Source organism: Ursus arctos, unplaced genomic scaffold (assembly GCF_023065955.2).
Source record: "Ursus arctos isolate Adak ecotype North America unplaced genomic scaffold, UrsArc2.0 scaffold_26, whole genome shotgun sequence".
Lineage (NCBI taxonomy): Eukaryota > Metazoa > Chordata > Mammalia > Carnivora > Ursidae > Ursus > Ursus arctos.
The window spans coordinates 3082892-3102977 of record NW_026622941.1 but is presented as its reverse complement, the minus strand read 5'-3'; the positions used below and the strand labels follow the sequence as shown (position 1 = coordinate 3102977).

The 20086-nt window shown below is 35.5% G+C and overlaps 1 protein-coding gene across 21 annotated transcripts in view; it reads left to right on the top strand.

Moving 5' to 3' along the window:
- WNK1 (WNK lysine deficient protein kinase 1) overlaps positions 1 to 20086 on the top strand; it is a 151803-nt gene that overhangs the window by 45220 nt on the left and 86497 nt on the right. For all 21 annotated transcript variants that reach the window (XM_026502723.4, XM_044385314.3, XM_048216469.2 and 18 more), the window contains exon 2: positions 16299 to 16471. In XM_026502723.4, coding sequence (XP_026358508.3) covers positions 16299 to 16471 — 173 coding nt within the window. The remainder of the gene's footprint in view (positions 1 to 16298; positions 16472 to 20086) is intronic.

Sequence of the window (20086 nt, the reverse complement as noted above, 5' to 3'; positions counted from 1 at the left end):
TTTGGTGGTAAAATATATATAAGATTAATTTACAAAACTGTACCAGTTTGTAAGTGTATATAGTTAGAGTGGCATTAAAGCATTCTCAGTGATGTGCAGTCACCACCACCATCCATATTCAGAATTTTTTCATCATTCCACACTGAAAATCCGAGATCATTAAAAACTTACTTGCAATTCTACCCTCCCCACAACCTCTGGTAACCTCTTTTCTACTTTCTGTCTCTGTGAATTTGTCTATTCTAGGTACCTCATAGGAAGGGAATAATACAGTATTTGTCATTTTGCATTTGGATTATTTCACTTACTATAATGTCCTCATGGTTCGTCCATGTCATAGCATGTGTCAGAATTTCCTTTTTAAAGCTGGATAATATTCTGCTGTACATAATTACCACATTTTGTTTTCTATTCATCTGTTGATGGGCACTTGCATTGTTTTCACCCATTGGCTGTTGTGAATAATGCCTATAGGAATACTGGTGTACCAGTATCACAGTCTGCTTTTAATGCTCTTGGATATATAGCAAGGAACGGACTTACTGGCTCATATGTAGTTCTATGTTTAGTGTTTTGAGGAAATGCCATACTGTTTTCCACAGTGGCTATATCATTTTACACTTCTACAAGTAATGCACAAGGGTGCCAGTTACTGTGCATCCTTGGTAACATTTGTTAGTTTCTAGGTTGTTTTGTTTTTTTAAAGAATAGTCATCCTAATGGGTTTGAAGTGGTATCTCATTGTTAGGCATGTTTTAAAGGAAAAAGCAATTAGGGGATCCTTAATGTGACTTAAATTATTAAAATGTTACATGTGTAAATAGACAACAAAATACACAGTTCTTGTGTTTTATAGGTTATACAGAACTATAAAATCAAAACACACTTTTGATTTAAATGCAAATTAAAATCAGCTAATCAACTAAAATCAAATTAGTGCTTCTTAGTTTGAATCAAATTGTTGCAGTAAGTCTTCCTTTATAAATAACTTAGTCTTATGAGTATGGCCTTTTCAGTTACAAATTATAACTAGCAATTTTGTCTTTATTTTTTTTTAACATTTTTTTAAAAAGATTTTATTTATTTGACCGAGATAGGGAGAGTCCGCGTCCATACATGCAGGGAAAGTGGCAGGGAGAGGGAGAAGAAGCAGGCTCCCTGCTGAGCAAGGAGCCGAATATGGGGCGCAATTCTTGTACCCTGGGAGAATATGGGGCTCAATTCTTGTACCCTGGGATCGGGACCTGAGCCGAAGGCATACACTTAACTGACTGAGCCACCCAGGTACCCCAGCAATTTTATCTTTAAATAGTAAAGGAATTTAAAATAAATAGTTGACTGGGGAGATTTGCTGACATTAGGACACACCAGTCTATCCGCAGCCAAAGTTAACATTTTAGCAAAATTAACAGTGAATTTATAAATTGCCACTTAGCTTATCATTTGATTGCTAATGTAATTTGAAAAATAAACTGCTTCGTGAAATCTTTTGGTCAACTAGTTGAGTCAGAACATACACATATAAATTTGTATTCAATTGTCTGAAGAGCACAGAAATCTTTTACCTATTCCTGATATGTCTGTAGTCCCAAATCAAGGAAATGCTACCTCTTTTTTTTTTTTTAAGATTTTATTTATTTATTTGACAGAGATAGAGATAGCCAGCGAGAGAGGGAACACAAGCAGGGGGAGTGGGAGAGGAAGAAGCAGGCTCCCAGTGGAGGAGCCTGATGTGGGGCTCGATCCCATAACGCCAGGATCAGCCCTGAGCTGAAGGCAGACGCTTAACAACTGAGCCACCCAGGCGCCCCAAGGAAATGCTACTTCTGATGACTTTCTCAGCAGTCTCTTTCACTGCAGTGTAAAAATGGCCAATTTTGAATTATATTCAGGAGTACGTATGGGATAATAAATCCCTATGAATGGAGCAGCTGCCATAAAAATAAAGTTCTTAGGGATGCCTGGGTGGCTCAGTCTGTTGAGTGTCTGACTCTTAGTTTCCGCTCAGGTCATGATCTCAGGGGTGGTGAGATTGAGCCAGGCATTGGGCTCCGTGTTCAGCAGGTGTCTGCCTGAAAGATTCTCTCCCTCTGCCCCTTCTCCTGTGTGCGTTTATGCTCTGTTTCTCCAATAAATCTTTTTAAAAATGTTCTTATTTTATGTAATTATTTTGATAGTTTTAAAAGCTTGCATGCAGTATGTTAAATTCTCAAAATAATTCTTAAGAAAGATGGTGTTTCCATTTTACAGGCAAGAAAACTAAGACTCATGTCAATTACTTCAGCTATAGGAGTGCAAAAGAAGAGATAAACATGGCATGTGAGAATATAGGAGTCCCTCCTATCTGTGGTGGGTTATGCTGAAAAGTGTTGGGGGAAAAGATGCATCTGAGTGGCTTTTGAATTTGGATTTAATGTAATAGAATACTTTTCAAACATTCTGGTCATAAGAAATCCTTCCCCTGGTGATTGATTCACTGGGGCTAGGGTAATGCTTCTGGAATTCTTAGTTGACAAATGTCCCAGAAAATTCTTATAATTAGGCAAAGTTGGCTAATTTTACATTCACTATTTCTGAGTAAGGGACTTGGCATAATAAAAATAGTGTTTTGGAGGACATCTGCCTTCAAAAGGATAGATTGATGTAGGAAAAGTGTTAATAGTTGTTTTGATATGAGATAGTTGTATGTTTTACTAGTGTGCAGCAGTGGAAATGAGATATGGAGAATGATGGAATTATGGAATTATAGGGCTTGAAAAAGTTCCAGTCTTATTGCCTGGGGAGACAAAGTAGGAAGTTGAAATTGTTATAAGCTAATTTGTGGAAGAAACTTTGTAGGGTTGGAGATACATTGAGTCTTGGGTCATAAAATGTGCATTAGACCTTTGTAAATACTAATTCAAATTCCAGAATTAGTAAAGTGTTACATTAAAATAAACCCTACCAAACATGAAGATAAAATAAAACTTCATTAAGGCAGGTGCACTTGTGCAAATTGGGCTTTTTGTTTTTGTTTTTTACTGTACGAGTCTCCCTGTAAAGTGGAGGGAAATATGTATTCCCTGCCCCACAAAGTGGATTTGAGAAGGGAGAGGTTAAGATTGAGCTGGTAAAGAGAGGATCCTAGAAGAAAAAGTGATATACAAGTATTGAAATTTAATATGAATGGGTATATTATTATACTCAGAGCCCTCTCCATGTGTATGTGTTGTGTGTGTGTGTGTGTGTGTGTGTGCGCGCGTGTTGTGTATCTTTCTTTTAAAAGATTTTTAAAAATTGTGCTTTGGTCTTATTTCCCTAGGTCATGCCTATTGAAAAGCTAGTGCATTGTGTTCTTATATGCTGGATTTAATTTTATTGATTTCTTTTCTGGACAAATGAGACAAGTTTTGAATGTCAAGCTCAGTGAATTCTTTGATGAGATCCTTGCTTTGCAATGTGCACCTACAGGATTTGCTTTCCTGTGGTGGCGGTTTCTTAACAGGAAGATCCACTAAGTTTCAGTGCTAATAACTCCGTTTGACTTTTCAGTTAGGTTTCGTTGGTCTCCCCTTTGGGAACCCTTCATTTCCCATTCAGAAAACTGGAAACTTTCTCATATCCACTGCAGGCTATCATTAACTCTGAAGTGTAAAATTTCCTTCCTATAATGAGCAAGAATTTTTTTACTTTCTGTCCACATTAAACTTCCCTTCTTATTCCCTTGTCAGTCCCTTTGCTTTCTTCAGAAAGTTTTAGTCTGCGGTCCTACCTGTAACAATTGGAGTTCAGCCCTCTCCATTAATTGCCTTCACTTTCAAATCAATCTAATCTATTTCAGTAAAAACTTTTGAATTTATGTGAACGGCTAAGTAGTGTTCTGAGTTTTGCTATTACAATGGATATTGTAAGTGATTTAGTGAAAATAGTTGGTATTTTTTAATAGGACTGATTGTGTTTACTTTTTTTGTGTGGTTCATTTGTTATACATATCTGCTATATTTGTAGCATTAACATAAAACTTTCTATTTGTGCCAGGTTCTAGATATGTTTGAATTATTTGGCTTTTGTGCTCCTCCCCCTGACAACGAGATTGGTGGAGAGAATCTCTTAGGCTCCAGGTTTACGTATTTGTGGCCCAGATTTGGGGATGAATTGGAGGATGCTTAATGATAGAACTATATAAATTAGTCTGGTTTGAGAAAGCATTCTTGACCTTTTTGTGAAAGTAGATCATTTTTTCTTGCTGCTTTGAAACAGAGAACCTTTTCGTAAATAAATGAAATACAAATAAAGATGAACCAGATTGGGAAAAAGGGACTGATGGGGAGTTAGAATAACCAGGTTTTTTTTGTTTTCTTGTTTGGTTTGTTTTTTACTATTATTTTGATGACTTTTTTTTTTTTGGTCTCTGAAACTGGTACTCACTCTTTCAGAATAGTTCTTAAAAGATTCCATGGAGAAGCAGGTGATACAGTGTCATTTTTAAAATATCCTTCTACTCTCCCTCACCCTCATAATTGTCATATCTCTTGACCTATTGAGTAAAATTAAGCTAATGTAGACCCTTCTCTATGGGATAGGCCCAGTTCCTCTCTAAGGGTACCTGATAATAAAGCCATAAAGAAATTTGTAGTAGGAATTTACTGTGTAGATTTGGCCACTTAAAATCCAGGTTTAATTTTCATATTGTATTTCAAAACACCTCAATAGCCCCGTTAATAATTTTTGTTGTTTTTGCATGAGAATCATTATTTTGCATCTGTTATTTATTTTCCCATCTTTGCCCAGGACTCCAGTCTTTATTCTAAAATTTTCAAGACAAAGAATACAAGTTACCTATATAGTTAAAAAAAGCAAAGTATTTAGTAGACAGAAGTATTTGGAAGTAACTTCTGTCATCTTGGAATTGTTATTAGACCACATAGGCCTATGAGGGATAGATACGCCAGACTTTAATTACTTTTATGATTCCTTTCTTTCAAAGTACAGAATAATTCTTTAAAAAAAATTACTTCTTTACTAAATGGTAGCTGAAATCCATGCTGCACTGGAAAGCAGTGTTTCAAACTGCTTTCCCCCTGAAGACAAGTTTTTATTTCTGTATCCCAACACCCACAATTAAGCGCCACTTTAAAAAGATGTAATAGATGCCCAGGTCTTTGCTAAGTCACAGTGGTGCAAAAAATGATAAGGAGGGAGGACTTCAATATTGACCTAAAATATTTTAATCACAGAATTCCAGGCACTTCTCTCCACCCATATTTTGATATGTAAACTTACCATCTGTGGTCTTAATTTAGCAGTAAAACTTTGAATATTGCTAAAAATAAAATGCTACAGAAGCTTTAATGCTAATAAGACTTGAGAGCCAGATATTTTGAGGGTACATATGTTAGCCAATAAAATTAATTAATGAAAACTAATCTCACTGTTTCATTGCAGTTTGTTTGGAAGTTTTGCTTCTGGGGCTAATAAAATAAACATTAGTTAGGGATAGGACTGCTACTTTAGAAAATAGTGAAATTTGGGGATAAAGATAAAGTGCCTCTAGAGGATGTTTAAAATAAGCTTCTTAAAAGCAAGCAAATGAAGATGTGCAAATTGCTGAGAGGCCATTGTACCAAATATTAACATTGTGTTTTTCACCCAAGAAGAAATTGCATCAGCAAATAATCTACTGAGCACTGTTATTTGGATGGTACTGAGATGAACAATTGTTTTAGTTGTTGCCCAGCTCCCCACCTCCAGCCCTCAGCAGCCCGGAACTGTGCATATTATGGGAGGTCATGTGACAGTGATCCTTGGTTTTGTTCATTTAGCCTGTCAAAACAATTTTATGTAGGTGGAAAGAAATGAATGAAATGAATAGAGTGGGTTAGCTGCATCAGCTCTAGTTTCCACTGAAGTAAATGAATGATAGCGTATCAAGTCCCCAGGAATATCCAGCTTGATAATGTTGGGGAGAAGGTACTAAAAAGCGACAGTGACTAATCTGTTCGAAATCTCATTTGATTCTTTGTTTTAAAATATTACCATTGTCTTCATGATAATTTGTTGACAGTTGGTAATATTTAAATAATATATATTCCTCTTACTCTGTCTTCAGTTATAATTTAGTAAAGCGACTAGTCTTTTTCAGTGATCCCTAGTTAATAGAAATATCAACATGGCTTTTCTGAGAACATTGTTTTGGAAGCTTCACAAAATGTTAAAATATTTGTTCTAGTATAGTAAATCGAACATGAGCTTTGAGTTAAATCCTCATTTAATTCTTAGTTCTTATTTTCCTGTGAACTTAAGGGATATATTAAATTTTTTTTCTGAGTTTGCTTATCTGTTAAAGTCATATTGTCTAATATCTCACAGGTTTTTTTCTGAGAATTAATGAGAACAGAATTAAACAACCAGCTAGTAAGTAGCAAACACTTAGCAAATATTTTTAAAACCCTAACTGTTCTTACTGGTCTGCGTGCTTGTTGGTTTTGATCTATTTAACTGTTGTCTTAAAAAATTTGGGGGGGTGCTAAAATAATGTCATCCTGAGATAGTTTATGAAATGCTCTTAGTTAAAAAAATAGGAGACTTAGTTATAGGTAGAGCAAGTGGACAAATTATTGAAAGAAGCACCACATTACTTGTTTGGGTTTTTTCCCCACTTAGTTGATAATCTGTACTCATGTAATTACATATTTCTAATTTTAAAGATTTACTAAGATTCTCAGACCTCTTAAAATCAGTAATTTTCAGGGAGGATAAAAATCTGCACAATATTTAAAATAACCTCTGTTACAGTATAGATGACTTACAGGCAAAATTAGATAAAAGTTAGTATTCCGGTAGAATTTTAAGACTGCCATTTATTGTGTTTACAAGGAAACTGGTTGTAGTTTTATGGTGAGGAAGAAGTCCCTGTTTGAGGTTTTTTCCCCCTCTTTTTTTGTGCTTTACTATAAATAAGTAGTTGGCAGCTTTTTTACAATGAGCTTTTACAAATTATTTTTAAAAATCAAAATGGCTGTGACCTTTACAAGTTGGTCATTGTATTAGACTTACTGAGACTCAGAGGCCTAATTTTCATTCTCACCTTTCTTTTAAGTCATAGAAATTTCTTTTATTTCTGGGGAAATGCTAACTGCATGTTAAGGATATACACATACTTTTTTTTTTTTCTTGGAAAGCACTTTTATGGATTCATTCAGTACGTGGTTGTTGAATAAGTCATTATGCTAGGTTGTCAGATACTAAAGATAGAACACTGAAAAAGCATTTTGTCACTGCTTTTAGAATAAGTCTCAATGTAATATGACTTGTGATTAAGTGCTATAAAAAAGGCAAATACATAGTTTATAAAAAGATGTGTGTGTGCGTATAGGTGGTATGATGACCTAGAGTAAAAGTCAGGGGAGGTGTCCCTGAGGAAATGACTTGAATTGATCTTTGAAGGATGACTGGGCATTAAACTAGGCAAAAAAGGTTGATAGAAGGGTGTCCTAGATAGGAAACAGAATGTATGAAAGACCCGTATGGAAGAAGCATAACATGCTTGAGAATGGAAAAGTTTAGAGTGATAAGAAATGAAGCTTGGAGAGTGGGCAAGGACCATATTATGTGGGACCTTTTCCCCTTTGTCCTAAAGGCTGTAGAAAGTTATTAAACACTTTAAACAGTATTATGACATACAATATTTCATTCCAGTAGTGTGACATATTCTAATTTCAGATATGAGAAAAATGAAAAATGGTATTTCTAAAAATCATGTAGACATTCTTTAGAATTGATTAAATTGGCACTAAAAACATTTTGGCTATATATGGACAAAAAGGAAAACAGATTATATAAGGGTAAGATTAGATTTGGGAAACAACTTGGTAGGTTTCAGAAGAGATCATGATGGCTTGAAAAAGATGGTGGTAGTAGAGAAAGATGTAAGTAAATTACTTTGAGTTTCAGCGGAAAATTTACCAAGCCTTATGTAGTACTTTTTTTTTTTTTTAAGATTTTATTTATTTATTTGTCAGAGAGAGGGAGAGAGAGCACAAGCAGGGGGAGTGGAAGGCAGAAGGAGAAGCAGTCTCCCCACTGAGTAAGGAGCCTGATGAGGGACTTGATTCCAGGACCCTGGGATCATGACATGAGCCAAAGGCAGATGCTTAACCGACTGAGCCAGCCAGGTGTCCCAAGCCTTGTATACTTTAAAACATTATTGAAAACTCTGAATTTTAGATATGATAGAACAGTCTTAAGATTTTAAATACAATTACATTTTAAGTAACAGCGTAGAATGATTTGTGTTAGTGTTATATTTCACATCTAGTAATCATTTCTGTTTAAAATTACATATCACTCGAGAGAAAACACTTCACAATTGAAGGGTCAGTATGTCTTTTAAACTAAAGATTTTGTGAAAGCCCTATGCAGAGAATTATTCAGGCTTAAAATTAACTTCCTATTTTTACAACAGTGGTTATATTTACATAATTTCTATTTAAGCTCTTACTCTAAAGCAGTGTTCTCCCTTACCCTGTTTAATGTATATTCCAGGTTTCAGCTACAACGGTCTACTGTAAGTGATGTATTTCCTAGCAGTTCTAAACTATGGGTGAATAAAATTTAAATAAAGCAAGTTCAAGTTTCAAAGTTCACTGTTATTAAAGTTTGAATCTCCTCAACCCCGATCTGTATCCTGCATTTCCATGTTTACCTTTAGCACTTTTTACAGATTCTTGTGGTCTTAAGCATTTCAAGTATTATGTGACCAGAACCGTGGGTACTTTCATGCCCATGATCTCATTTAATCCTTAGAGTATCCTGCTGATATGGGTTCTTCTTTTCTTACATGGTTAATTCTAGCTTGTACACAATCATGTATGCAGAATTGGGTGTTTTGTGATACACTCTCAGATACCCAGTTTTTTTCTCATCATTCTTAATAAGATTAATGCCTCTGCCTCTTACACTGTAAAGTCTAGGATAGCAGGAACTTTATTTCTGATGTTCATTATATCTAGTTGTCTGATACAGGTTACCCAAGTATTTGTCAAAATTAAGCAAACATTTATGAAGATGTGCAATAATTGCTAAAAACTAAAATGAATGTTGCATGCTACAGAAGATGAGAATACTCATCAAGGGAGCTCCTGGGTGGTGCAGTTGGTTGAGCCCTGACCCTTGGTTTCAGCTCCGGTCATGATCTAATGGTTGTGAGATCGAGCCCCCAGGGGGCTCCTGTGCTCAGCTCCGAGTCTGCTTGGAATTTCTCTCCCCTTGTCCCCATGTCTCCCCCCTACCCGCCTTGCTCTCTTTAAATCTTAAAAAAAAAAAAAAAACAAAAAAAAACAAGACAATCAAGAAAGGCAGACTATATATTAAAATATAGAAGATAGGGGCGCCTGGGTGGCTCAGTCGTTAGGCATCTGCCTTTGGCTTGGTCGTGATCCCAGAGTTCTGGAATCGAGCCGTGCATCGGGCTCCCCGCTTGGCGGGAAGCCTGCTTCTCCCTCTCCCACTCCCCCTTCTTGTGTTCCCTCTCTCACTGTCTGTCTCTCTGTCAAATAAATAAAATATTTTAAAAATAAAAAATAAAATAAAATATAAAAAATAAATGTCTGTAAATTTTAGGTAGAACCTCATAATTCATTTGGCTTATGTGATTTCTGTCTTTTAATTGTTTTTAGACTGGATTAGCTTCACAATTTCTTTAAAATAAGTTTTTGTAATTCAACTATAGTAAGGTTTAGTAATGTATAAGGGAGTCAACAGTGATCTAGATCTTTCTTCTGTTTTCTATATAAATTTTCCTTAAATGAGGAACATTTAGGAATGAATGTATGGTAAATAAGATTTTTTTAAAGTATATTGGGAGAGGCACCTGGGCAGAGCAGTCAGTTAAGTGTCTGACTCTTGGTTTTGCCTCAGGTGGTGATCTCAAGGTTCTGACCCCTGTCAGGCTCCACATTCCATGTGGAGTCTTTCTGCTTAAGACTCTCTCTTCCCTCTCCCCCTAAAATAAATAAATCTTAAAAAAAAAAAAAAAAAAAACAAACCCGTATATCAGGAAACCCTATCGTAGGTCAATAAATGGAAAACCTTTAAACAAGCTGAAAACTTTTTCACTTCCACTGTAAAACACCAGATATTTAGAAAATTTTTATTAAAAGAACAATAAAAACCTATCCTTTTAAGCATAACTAAGCTTATACGAATGTAAGGATAATCTCCAAGGTCTAAAAACTAAGAACAAACAAAAAACCAGAGTGGGAGAATTGTGAACTGACGTGAGGATTTTTCTGGGACAGTTGCCAATCTTGTTAATAACTAAGAGGCATGGTTTTACCTTTTATCTAATGATAGATGAAGTCTTAAGCCCAAGCAGGTAGTGGAATTGAGATGCAATAAAGTTTTTCCTTGAAGAGAGCTACACCTTTAATGAAAATACAGACTAGAGAAAAATCCCCCCCCTTTTAAAATATTTTATTTATTCATTTGAGAGAGAGAGAGAGAGAGACGACAGCACAAACAGGGGGAGAGGCAGAGGGAGAAGGAGAAGCAGATTCCCATCTGAGCTGGGAGCCCAACATGGGGCTCGATTCCAGGACCTGGAGATCATGACCTGAGCCGAAGACAGATGCTCAACCATCTGAGCTACCCAGGTGCCCCAAATTCCCTTTCTAAGACAGAAAAAGACAAGCTTCTTCAGGTCAGGTGAAAGGAAAGTTTACCCTGAAAATTTATAAACAAAGACCTGTATTCACACATGTGATTTTGATTTTGAACTGATTTCGTGGAATTTGAACTGATTGCATGGAGTTAATGGCCAGGGCTAGTAATATCCCTAGGGCACTAGGCCTAAACAAACTCCAGACCATCTACAGGAATACACCTGTAACTGAGGATATTCCAACAGACAAATCACAGTTTAAGATGACCATTTTATTCAGTATTGTAAATCACATGAAGAAACAAACCACCACAAGGGATCCAAAATAGTAGATAAAATTAAAGCCCCAGTAACTCAGATAAAAGTAGTATTGAATAGAGCCTTTAAGTTATCTTAAAAGAGTCAAGTTAGTGTTGGAAGAGGGTGGTGAATGACTGATTTAATAAAGACCTAAAAGAGATTCAAGAAATGAAAATGCATTGTGATTAAAAACTAAAAGTGCTACTTTCCTCAGTTATCAGCCTTTAGATATTTTGACTTTATCTTTTCACTGTCTGTTCTCTCCAGAAGAGGAACATTTTAGGAGGATAACCCAGGACAAAATAGCTCTGCTGCCATGGATCTGAGTCTCAGTGGAGAGGGTATATGACTTGTGGATGATTGTAGACTCTAGTTGAGAGTGGGAATAGAAGTGATTAAGGGATGTGAAAGGGGGCTTTTATGGAACTTTGAGAGGAGCCAAGCTTGCAGTGGTGATTTGGAGATGGAGCAGGACTCTGGAACAGAGGAAATTCCAAGAAAGGTGCTGGGAAAACTTACATGTTCGTGAAGCAGGGAATAGGGGGAGGTTGGAGGGGTTCTATGCAAATGAGCTGTCAGTTATCATGTCTCATTCAAAACCCATGTGTTAGGGTTGCCACTGAGCGGGGAGGGACAAATCCTTTCCCTAGGCACTGGGCCTGGTGAAATGGCAGCAGAATTCCTTCCCCACTGAAGCCATTAGTTAAGTGCTGAGCCTTTTTGTTGTTCTTTTTTCCCTCCTAGCTTTGTTTATGATGTTAGTGAGGAGAGTAGGGACTGGAGTGGTGACTGAGTTCCTCTTATCAATTCTTTGGTGGGTACTTTTGGTGACAGACTGACAATTGTTTTATTTTCTTTGTGGTTGTCCAAGTATATGCCCCTCTCACCTATATACCTACCCTTCCAAGACTTGTATGGTCAGTTGGAAGTGTTCATCTGGTTTGTGTTCATTCATCTCTTATTTCTGGAGCAGGGACTGAGACCTGGCCACATGTCTTTCACAGACCCTTCCTCCTTTGGACTTTAAAGTTTGATTAATTGCAAAAATTTTAAAAGAGGTAATAAGCAGTTTAGATATAATGACTCAAGAGAGACTTAGTGAACAAGAAGGTAGATCTAAGAACATTGCCCAGAGGTATAAGAAATGGAAAATGAGAGAGAAGATAGGAAGGATAGGGTAAGGTTGTGCAGGTGTACGCACTCACACATACATACACCCTCACACATAACACATAGAAATCTTACAAAGAGAAAGGGAAATAGGAGGAGGCAATATTCAAAGAGATAGTAATTGAGAATTCTCCTGACTTGAAGACAAATACTTGAAACTTTTGGCTTAGAAACACAATCAGCCCCATTATATATACATAAAACTAGGTGCATGGTACTGAAAGTGCAGAACACAATAAAAAAAAAAGTCTTTAGAACAACTAGAGAGAAAATACAGATAAATTTACAAAGGAAGACATTTATACAGACAGCTGCGGTAGACACCAGACACCACAAAACAGTATCTTGAAAATGCTTGAAGAAAAATAAGCCGGCCTGGAATTCAACATCTATCTGAACTATCATTCAAAAGTGATGATGAAGTAAACATTTCAAACAACCTAGGATTATACCACTAATGGAATATTTACTGAAAGAATTTTGAAAAATATATTTCACAGAAGAAGAAAAATGAACCCAGATAACGAGAATAAGGAGCAAAATGGAAGGGTGAACGAAAAGATACCTGGGCGTATATAAGTAAGCATATACTGTTAAATAACAATTATAATGTTATCTTAAGGAGCAATAGGATAAGAGGGACCTAAAGTATTAGGGGAGATAATGTATAAGATGGATGATGAGAATAGTGATTTTTTAATGGTATGTAAATTTACAATAAATTTTTTAAAACTAATATATACAGCTTGGGAAAAGTTGAACAAATTATACAGTCTCAATATCATTACAAATTATATGCCTTTAATTAAAATTCTTGGTAATATTCTGACTCTTTTAGTTGGCTTATGCTATAATTTCTACATTATAAAAATAAAAATCTTTTTATTGGAAAAAATAATAACCAAGATAATTTAGAAAACAAAGTTGAGGAAGGTGTTACAGGAAGTGGTTCTACCAAGAATGAATTATTTTAAAACTATAATACTTAAGAAAGTGTGGTGTTAGTGCAGAACAGACCATTCCAATAGAATATAGAATCCTTGGGGTGCCTGGGTGGCTCAGTTGGTTAAGCGTCTGCCTTCAGCTCAGGTCATGATCCCAGGGTGCTAGGATGGAGCCCTGCATTGGGCTTCTTGCTCAGCAGGGAGCCTGCTTCTCCCTCTCCCTCTGCCTGCTGCTCCCCCTGCTTGTGCGTGCATGCGCGCTCTCTCTCTCTGTCAAGTAAATAAGTAAAATCTTAAAAAAAAAAAAAAGAATATAGAATCCAGAAATAGAATTACACTTATATGGAAAGGATAGATTGTTCATCAAATGGTATTCGGTTATTGGTTGATATAGAAAAAAACAGCCAACCCTTCTTTTATCCAACCAGATAAATTCCTCAACGGGTAAATTCCCAAGTATGGCAAACAAAACGTTTATATTTTTAAAAGGAAAAGAAAAGGTATGGCCTCAGTGTCTGGAAGAACTACTGAAGAGATAAAGCCCACCTCCCATAAAGTAAAAGATTAATTTGAACTACAGTGAAATAAAAACATCAAAATCAAAAGACATCATAAGCAAGGCGGAGATACAAACCACAAATCGAGAAAACATTTGTAACATAAAATTAATAAAGGATTTGTATCTAGAGTATATTGAGAACTTCTACAAAGAAGGAAAACAACAAATGATATGATTAGGCATCTCACAGAAGAAAAATCTCAAGTAGCCTGCAAAGAGAACAAAAACTTTTTCTCATTCTTGCCTCTAAAAATGTAAATTAAACAACAGGATATGAGTTTACACCCATCACCTTGATAAAAGTTAATGTCTGATAATACTGGTGGCCCTGTGTAGCAATGGAAACCTTCATACAATGCTATTAAGAGAGTACATTGGTACAGTCCCCTTGAAAAGCAATTTGTCGATAGCTATGAAAATTCAAAGTGTGGGGTGCCCAGGTGGCTCAGTTGGTTGAGTGTCTGGCTTCAGCTCCGGTCATCATCTCAGGGTCCTGGGATTGAGCCCCGCATCAGGCTCCCTGCTCAGTCGGGAGCCTGCTTCTCCCTCTCCCATTCCTCCTGCTTGTGCGTGCGCGCGCGCGCTCTCTCTCTCTCTCTCTCTCTCTGTATCAAATAAATAAAATCTTAAAAAAAAAAAAAAGAAAATTGAAGGTGCCTATTTCTTATGATTCAGTAATTCTAGACATGATCCTAATAGATGTTCTTAGTATTTTTTTGTGCTTCACGTCTCTTTTGAAGGCTAGAATAGTGTTTTAACTCTATATAGTAAAATACTTAGGACTATAGTGAAAACTAATTATACTAAAATATAGTTATAAAAATTTTAAAATTTGTGATATAGTATGCATTGTTAGGGTATACTAATCAGGTCAACTGAAAATCTAATAACTGTCAATTTCAAAGTAATGATTAATATAAATGATATTTTGAGATAATCTATAACCACTGTTATATCAAAATATCTAGGGCTGTTGGTGACAAAAATCAAAAGGATTACTGAATACTCTTCAGATATATATATTCGTAATTGATTTATGGGCTTATTTCTGGACTCCTAATGTTATTCCTTTGATTTACGTATCTATCCTTAATGCCAGTAACACACTGTTTTGATTACTGTAGGTTTGTAATAAGTTGAGAACCTGTGTCCTATCCAAGTATTTATATCTGAGGAGATTAATATTGTATGTCCAAGGAGATTAATATTGTAACACCACTGCAATATTGTAGTTGCAAAAATGGGGGAATAGCCTAAAGATTAATCAATAGGAGATGATATAAATTGTGATATATTTAGGTAACAGGTAACTGTGTAATGATGATGAACAAAAGCCAAGTTAGAATAATATGGTAGATATCTTGCAGTATCTCCTTGTATATCATCACAGGTGATCTCAAACAATACTGAGTGAAAAAAACAAGCTTTCAAAGAAAACATACTCTATAACATCTTTTTATGAAATTGTAACATTTTAACAAAAAGTGTAAAAACCTATATGGGATATTCAAGTGTAAGGAATAGTGATGGGAAGGACAATCTTGTTATAGTTACAGGCTTTTAGTTATGTCTATAATGTTTATTTAACTATGTAACGGACACATTACTTTATTGTATGCCTGGAATCTTTTGTTAAAATATGTATTGCATGATTTGACAGAATATTAACATGACAGTTTCAATTTTAATATACAGAATAATTCGGAGTTTGTGTATATGGGACCTTGTCAAGGGAAGATCAACAAATTAAGTGCTTTTCCCCAGTTCATCTCAGAGAAGTGAATTAATCTATGAAGTGCCAGGTGCTTTAAACGTGATGAAAGTATACCTAGTAGATTAATATATTCATAAAGAAAATTCTAATCAAAGCAAAGACAGAACTAGAATTTATATTTAGATCTTTTTGTCTCCAAAAATCTCATACTTGTTCCATGTTGTTAAATTGCATATATCGCATAAAATAACATATTTTAGAAGTGGTAAGTTAACTGTATCCACAAAATGATACGGTATCTGAGTAACATATTAACATAAAGACACTGAAATAATCTCAAGCATGACATTATAATCCAGTTTTCTTAAATATACTTTAGCCTGTTCTCACACTCATGAAAGGCTGAAGAAATTATTAGTTATTAGTAACTTTAATGTTAAAGCATTCCTGTTTTAAACATTATTGATCATTATGATTTAGTACATGTTTGGCATTTCAACTTATTTTTGTGGGGTTTTTTTGTATTTGAACTATTTTATTTTTTTATTTTTATTTTTTTTATTTTTATTTTTTATTTATTTTTTTTTTAAAGATTTTATTTATTTATTTGACAGAGATAGAGACAGCCACCGAGAGAGGGAACACAAGCAGGGGGAGTGGGAGAGGAAGAAGCAGGCTCATAGTGGAGGAGCCTGACGTGGGGCTCGATCCCGTAACGCTGGGATCACGCCCTGAGCCGAAGGCAGACGCTTAACCGCTGTGCCACCCAGGCGCCCCTGAACTATTTTATTTTTTTAAGTATAATTAGCATATAGTGCTATATTAGTTTCAGATGTGCAGTATGATTCAACAATTCTGTACATTTCTCAGGGCTCATCAAGATAAGTGTACTCTTAATAGCATTTAAATTTGACTGTGTGACTTGGTTTTCTGTTATTTTAAACCACATTCTGTTTTGGTTCTTGATTTTAGGATCGAAAATTAACAAAGTCTGAGAGACAGAGATTTAAAGAAGAGGCTGAAATGTTAAAGGGCCTTCAGCATCCCAATATTGTTCGATTCTATGATTCCTGGGAGTCCACAGTAAAAGGAAAGAAGTGCATTGTTTTGGTGACTGAACTTATGACATCTGGAACACTTAAAACGTAAGTCTATCAATATTATAAAAATTGACCAAGAAGTATGAAAGAACTTGAATTGTCTCCTGTCATATTTTATCAGTCCTGCTTTTGTTGCCCGGTGTACCAAGGAAGGAACAGTCCCTCCAACTCTTGGTAGCACATTTTCCTGCACACTAAGTCCTTTGGTGTATAAAGTGATTTTATAATTATTTAATGGTAATATTAAAATAAGTTATTACAGAATAAACCTAGTTATTTTAAATCATGTTGATTTGCTGTTCTAAAATTGAGCGGCTAAGAGATCATGAAATCATATGACAATGTAGCCCTCTAGTGGTTAAAAGAAGGTTGAAGCTTATTGAGAAGTTTTCTCCATTTACTATATCACCTTGTATTGGACAGTTTGTGCTGCATCTATGCAACTGTTATGTCAAATTCAAATTATACTGTGACAGTTAATTACTAGATAAATCCATTTGCCATAGTATTAGAAATTAAAGCCGAAATAGCTAGACTTAACATTTCTTTCAGGAAAACAGGTCAAATGCAGAAATTTCTTGTTCTCCATTTGAACAATTCCCAACAAGGAATTCCCTTTCCCTAAAAGAGTTTTAAAGTAAGAATGGGAGTTTGCCTGTGGAATTCCTGATCTCTCAGATTACCTGTACTCAGAGTGGAAACTACAGTTGACCCTTGAACAACGTGAGGGTTGGGGCATTGAACCTCCATGTAGCTGAAAATCTGAGTATAACTTTTGAATCCCTCAAATTTAATTACTTAGTAGCCTACTGTTGACTGGAAGCCTTACTGATAACATAAACGGTCAGTTAACACATATTTGTATATTATATGTATGATATACTGTATTATAATAAAGTAAGCTAGAGAAAATAAAATTATGAGCAAATACATTTACAGTACTATACTGTAAAAAGTCTGCATGTAAGTAAACCCACACAGTTCAAACCTGTATTGATCAAGGGTCAAATGTGGTATAAATTATATGGCTTAAATTTTTTATTGTGGAGGAATTTGACTTTTAAAAAATTGTCTCTTTAGTATGTATTCATTCCTTACTACTTTCTTTAGTTAATACTACTGAGCTAATTCATCCCAGATCTTTGAAACAGTTTTGTATCTCCTGGATGTAAGGACTTGCATGTGCTTTTGGATGCTCAAGATTAACACATTGAAAAGCCAACAGATTATTTCCCTTCTGCAAATTCTAGTTTCCCCACCCAGCTTCTCTAATATTTATGGCAACACCTTTATCCTCGTCATCCAAGTTGCTTGTTATATGTCTTTTTCTTCCACTAGATTGTGTGCTCCCTAGCACTGTGCCTGAAATTTAATAAGTATTTGAATGAATTAAGGAAAATTGTGCGGTAGTAGTTGTATGTGTATCTGTACCTAGAGATTCTTTTCACCAGTTCGGATACTTTAGTGGGCTGTCAGTAATCTGTAAGGCATACCCTAGGAGAGTACCCTATGACAGTTTATTTGTTTTAAAAAGTTTATTGAGAGACTTTGGGTAACATAATAGGCTAAGCCTCTGTGAAATTGTTGCTCGGTGGAGCACACAACTCTTGATCTCAGGATCATGAGTTCTAGCCCCATGCTGGGTGTAGGGATTACTTAAAAAAAAGAAAAATAGTTCAGATGTAATTAGAAAAGATCCAAAGAACTTTTAGAAATAAGAATAAATCCTTAAAATTAAAACTTCATTGATTAGGTTAAACAGCAGACTAAATTTAACTGAAAAGAATAAATATGAAGATCAGAAAGCAAGAAGAACATGAGACATGGAGGGAGAAGACATTAGATCTAATTATCATTCTAGAAGGAAAGAATCAAGAGAATGCGGAAAGACTTGAGGATGTGTATCTAGTCCTAAGCAAATAGATTTTTTTTTTAATTTAAAAAATTTATTTGACAGAACACAAGCAGGGGGAGTGGCAGGCACCGAGAGGACATGCTTTAATGGCTGTATAAAAGTCATATATAACTATATGAGAACACGGTTTTGTTTTAAATGTATTTGCTTAAGGGGGCGGCTGGGCGGCTCAGTCGGTTAAGCGTCTGCCTTCGGCTCAGGTCATGATCCTGGGGTCCTGGGATTGAGCCCGTCTGGCTCCCTGCTCAGTAGGGAGTCTGCTTCTCCCTCTCCCTCCACCCCTCCCCCCAACTCATGCTGTCTCTCTCTCTCAAATAAAATCTTAAAAAAAGCATACAGCATAAAATTTGTCATCTTAATCATTTTTAAGTGTGCAATTCAGTAATGTTAAGTACATTCACATTGCTGTGCAACCATTCTTCAGCACTCTTCAGTCCTGCAAAATTGAAACCCATTAAATAACTCCCCATTTCCTCCTTATCCCAGCCCTTGGCAACCACTAACTGCTTTTTGTCTCTGGTTTTATCTGATCCGGATATTTCATATGAATGGAGTCAAAATAACGGGGCCTTTTGTGTTTGGCTTTCACTTAGCTAAATGTTTTCAATGTTCATGATGTTGCACGTATTAGTACTTCGTTCCTTTTTATGACTACATAATATTTTGTTTCATAGATATACCACAATTTGTTTATCCATTCATTCATTTATAGACATTTGATTTTTTCCCAACTTTCAGCTCTCATTAATAGTCCTGCTATAAATATTTGTGTATTAATTTTTGAGTATATATTTTATTTCTTTTGGATGTATGCCTATAAGTGGAATTGCTAAGTCATGGTAATTCTATGTTTAACTCTTTGAAGAACCACCAAACTCTTTTCCACAGTGACAGCCATTTTCCATTCCCACCAACAATGTAGAAGAGTTTCGGTTTCTCCACATCCTTACCAACCCTTGTTTATTATTTTCATAGCCATCCTACCAAGTGTGACATGGTATTGTGGTTTTGATTTGCATTTTCTTAGTGACTAAAGAGATTGAGCATCTTGTCATGTGCATGTTTGCCATTTATCTATCTTTGGAGAAATGTCTGTTCCATCATGTCTTTGGACAAATCTCTATTTAAGTCCTTTGCCCATTTTTAATTTTTTAAATTTATTGTTGAGTTGTAAGAGTTCTTTATGTATTCTGAAAGCCTTTCTCAGATACATGATTTGCAAATACTGTCTTCCATTCTATAGGTTGTCTTTTTACCTCCTTGATAATGTCGTGTGATGTACGAAGTTTTTAATGTTGATGAAGTCCAATTTACTTGTTTTATTTGTTGTTGTTGCATGTACTTTTGGCGTTATATCTAAGAATCTATTGCCAAAACCAAGGTCGTGCAGATTTACCCCTAAATTTTCTTCTAAAACTTCTACAGGTTTGTCTCTTACATTTACATTTATTTCATTTTGAGTAAACTTTTGTGTATGTGTGAGGTGTGGGACCCAATTTCATTCTATTGCACAGGATGTCCAGTTACCCAGCACTATTTGTTGAAGAGACTATTCTATCCCTATTGAATAGTCTTAGTACTCCTGTCAAAATCATTTAACCATAGATGTATGAGTTTATTTCTGGAGTCTTGATACCATGCTGTTGGTCTGTATAACTGTCGGTAGCCAGTACCACACTGGTTTGATTACTGTAGCTTTGTAATATGTTTTCAAATTGGGACTTGTGAGTTCTCCAATTTGTTCT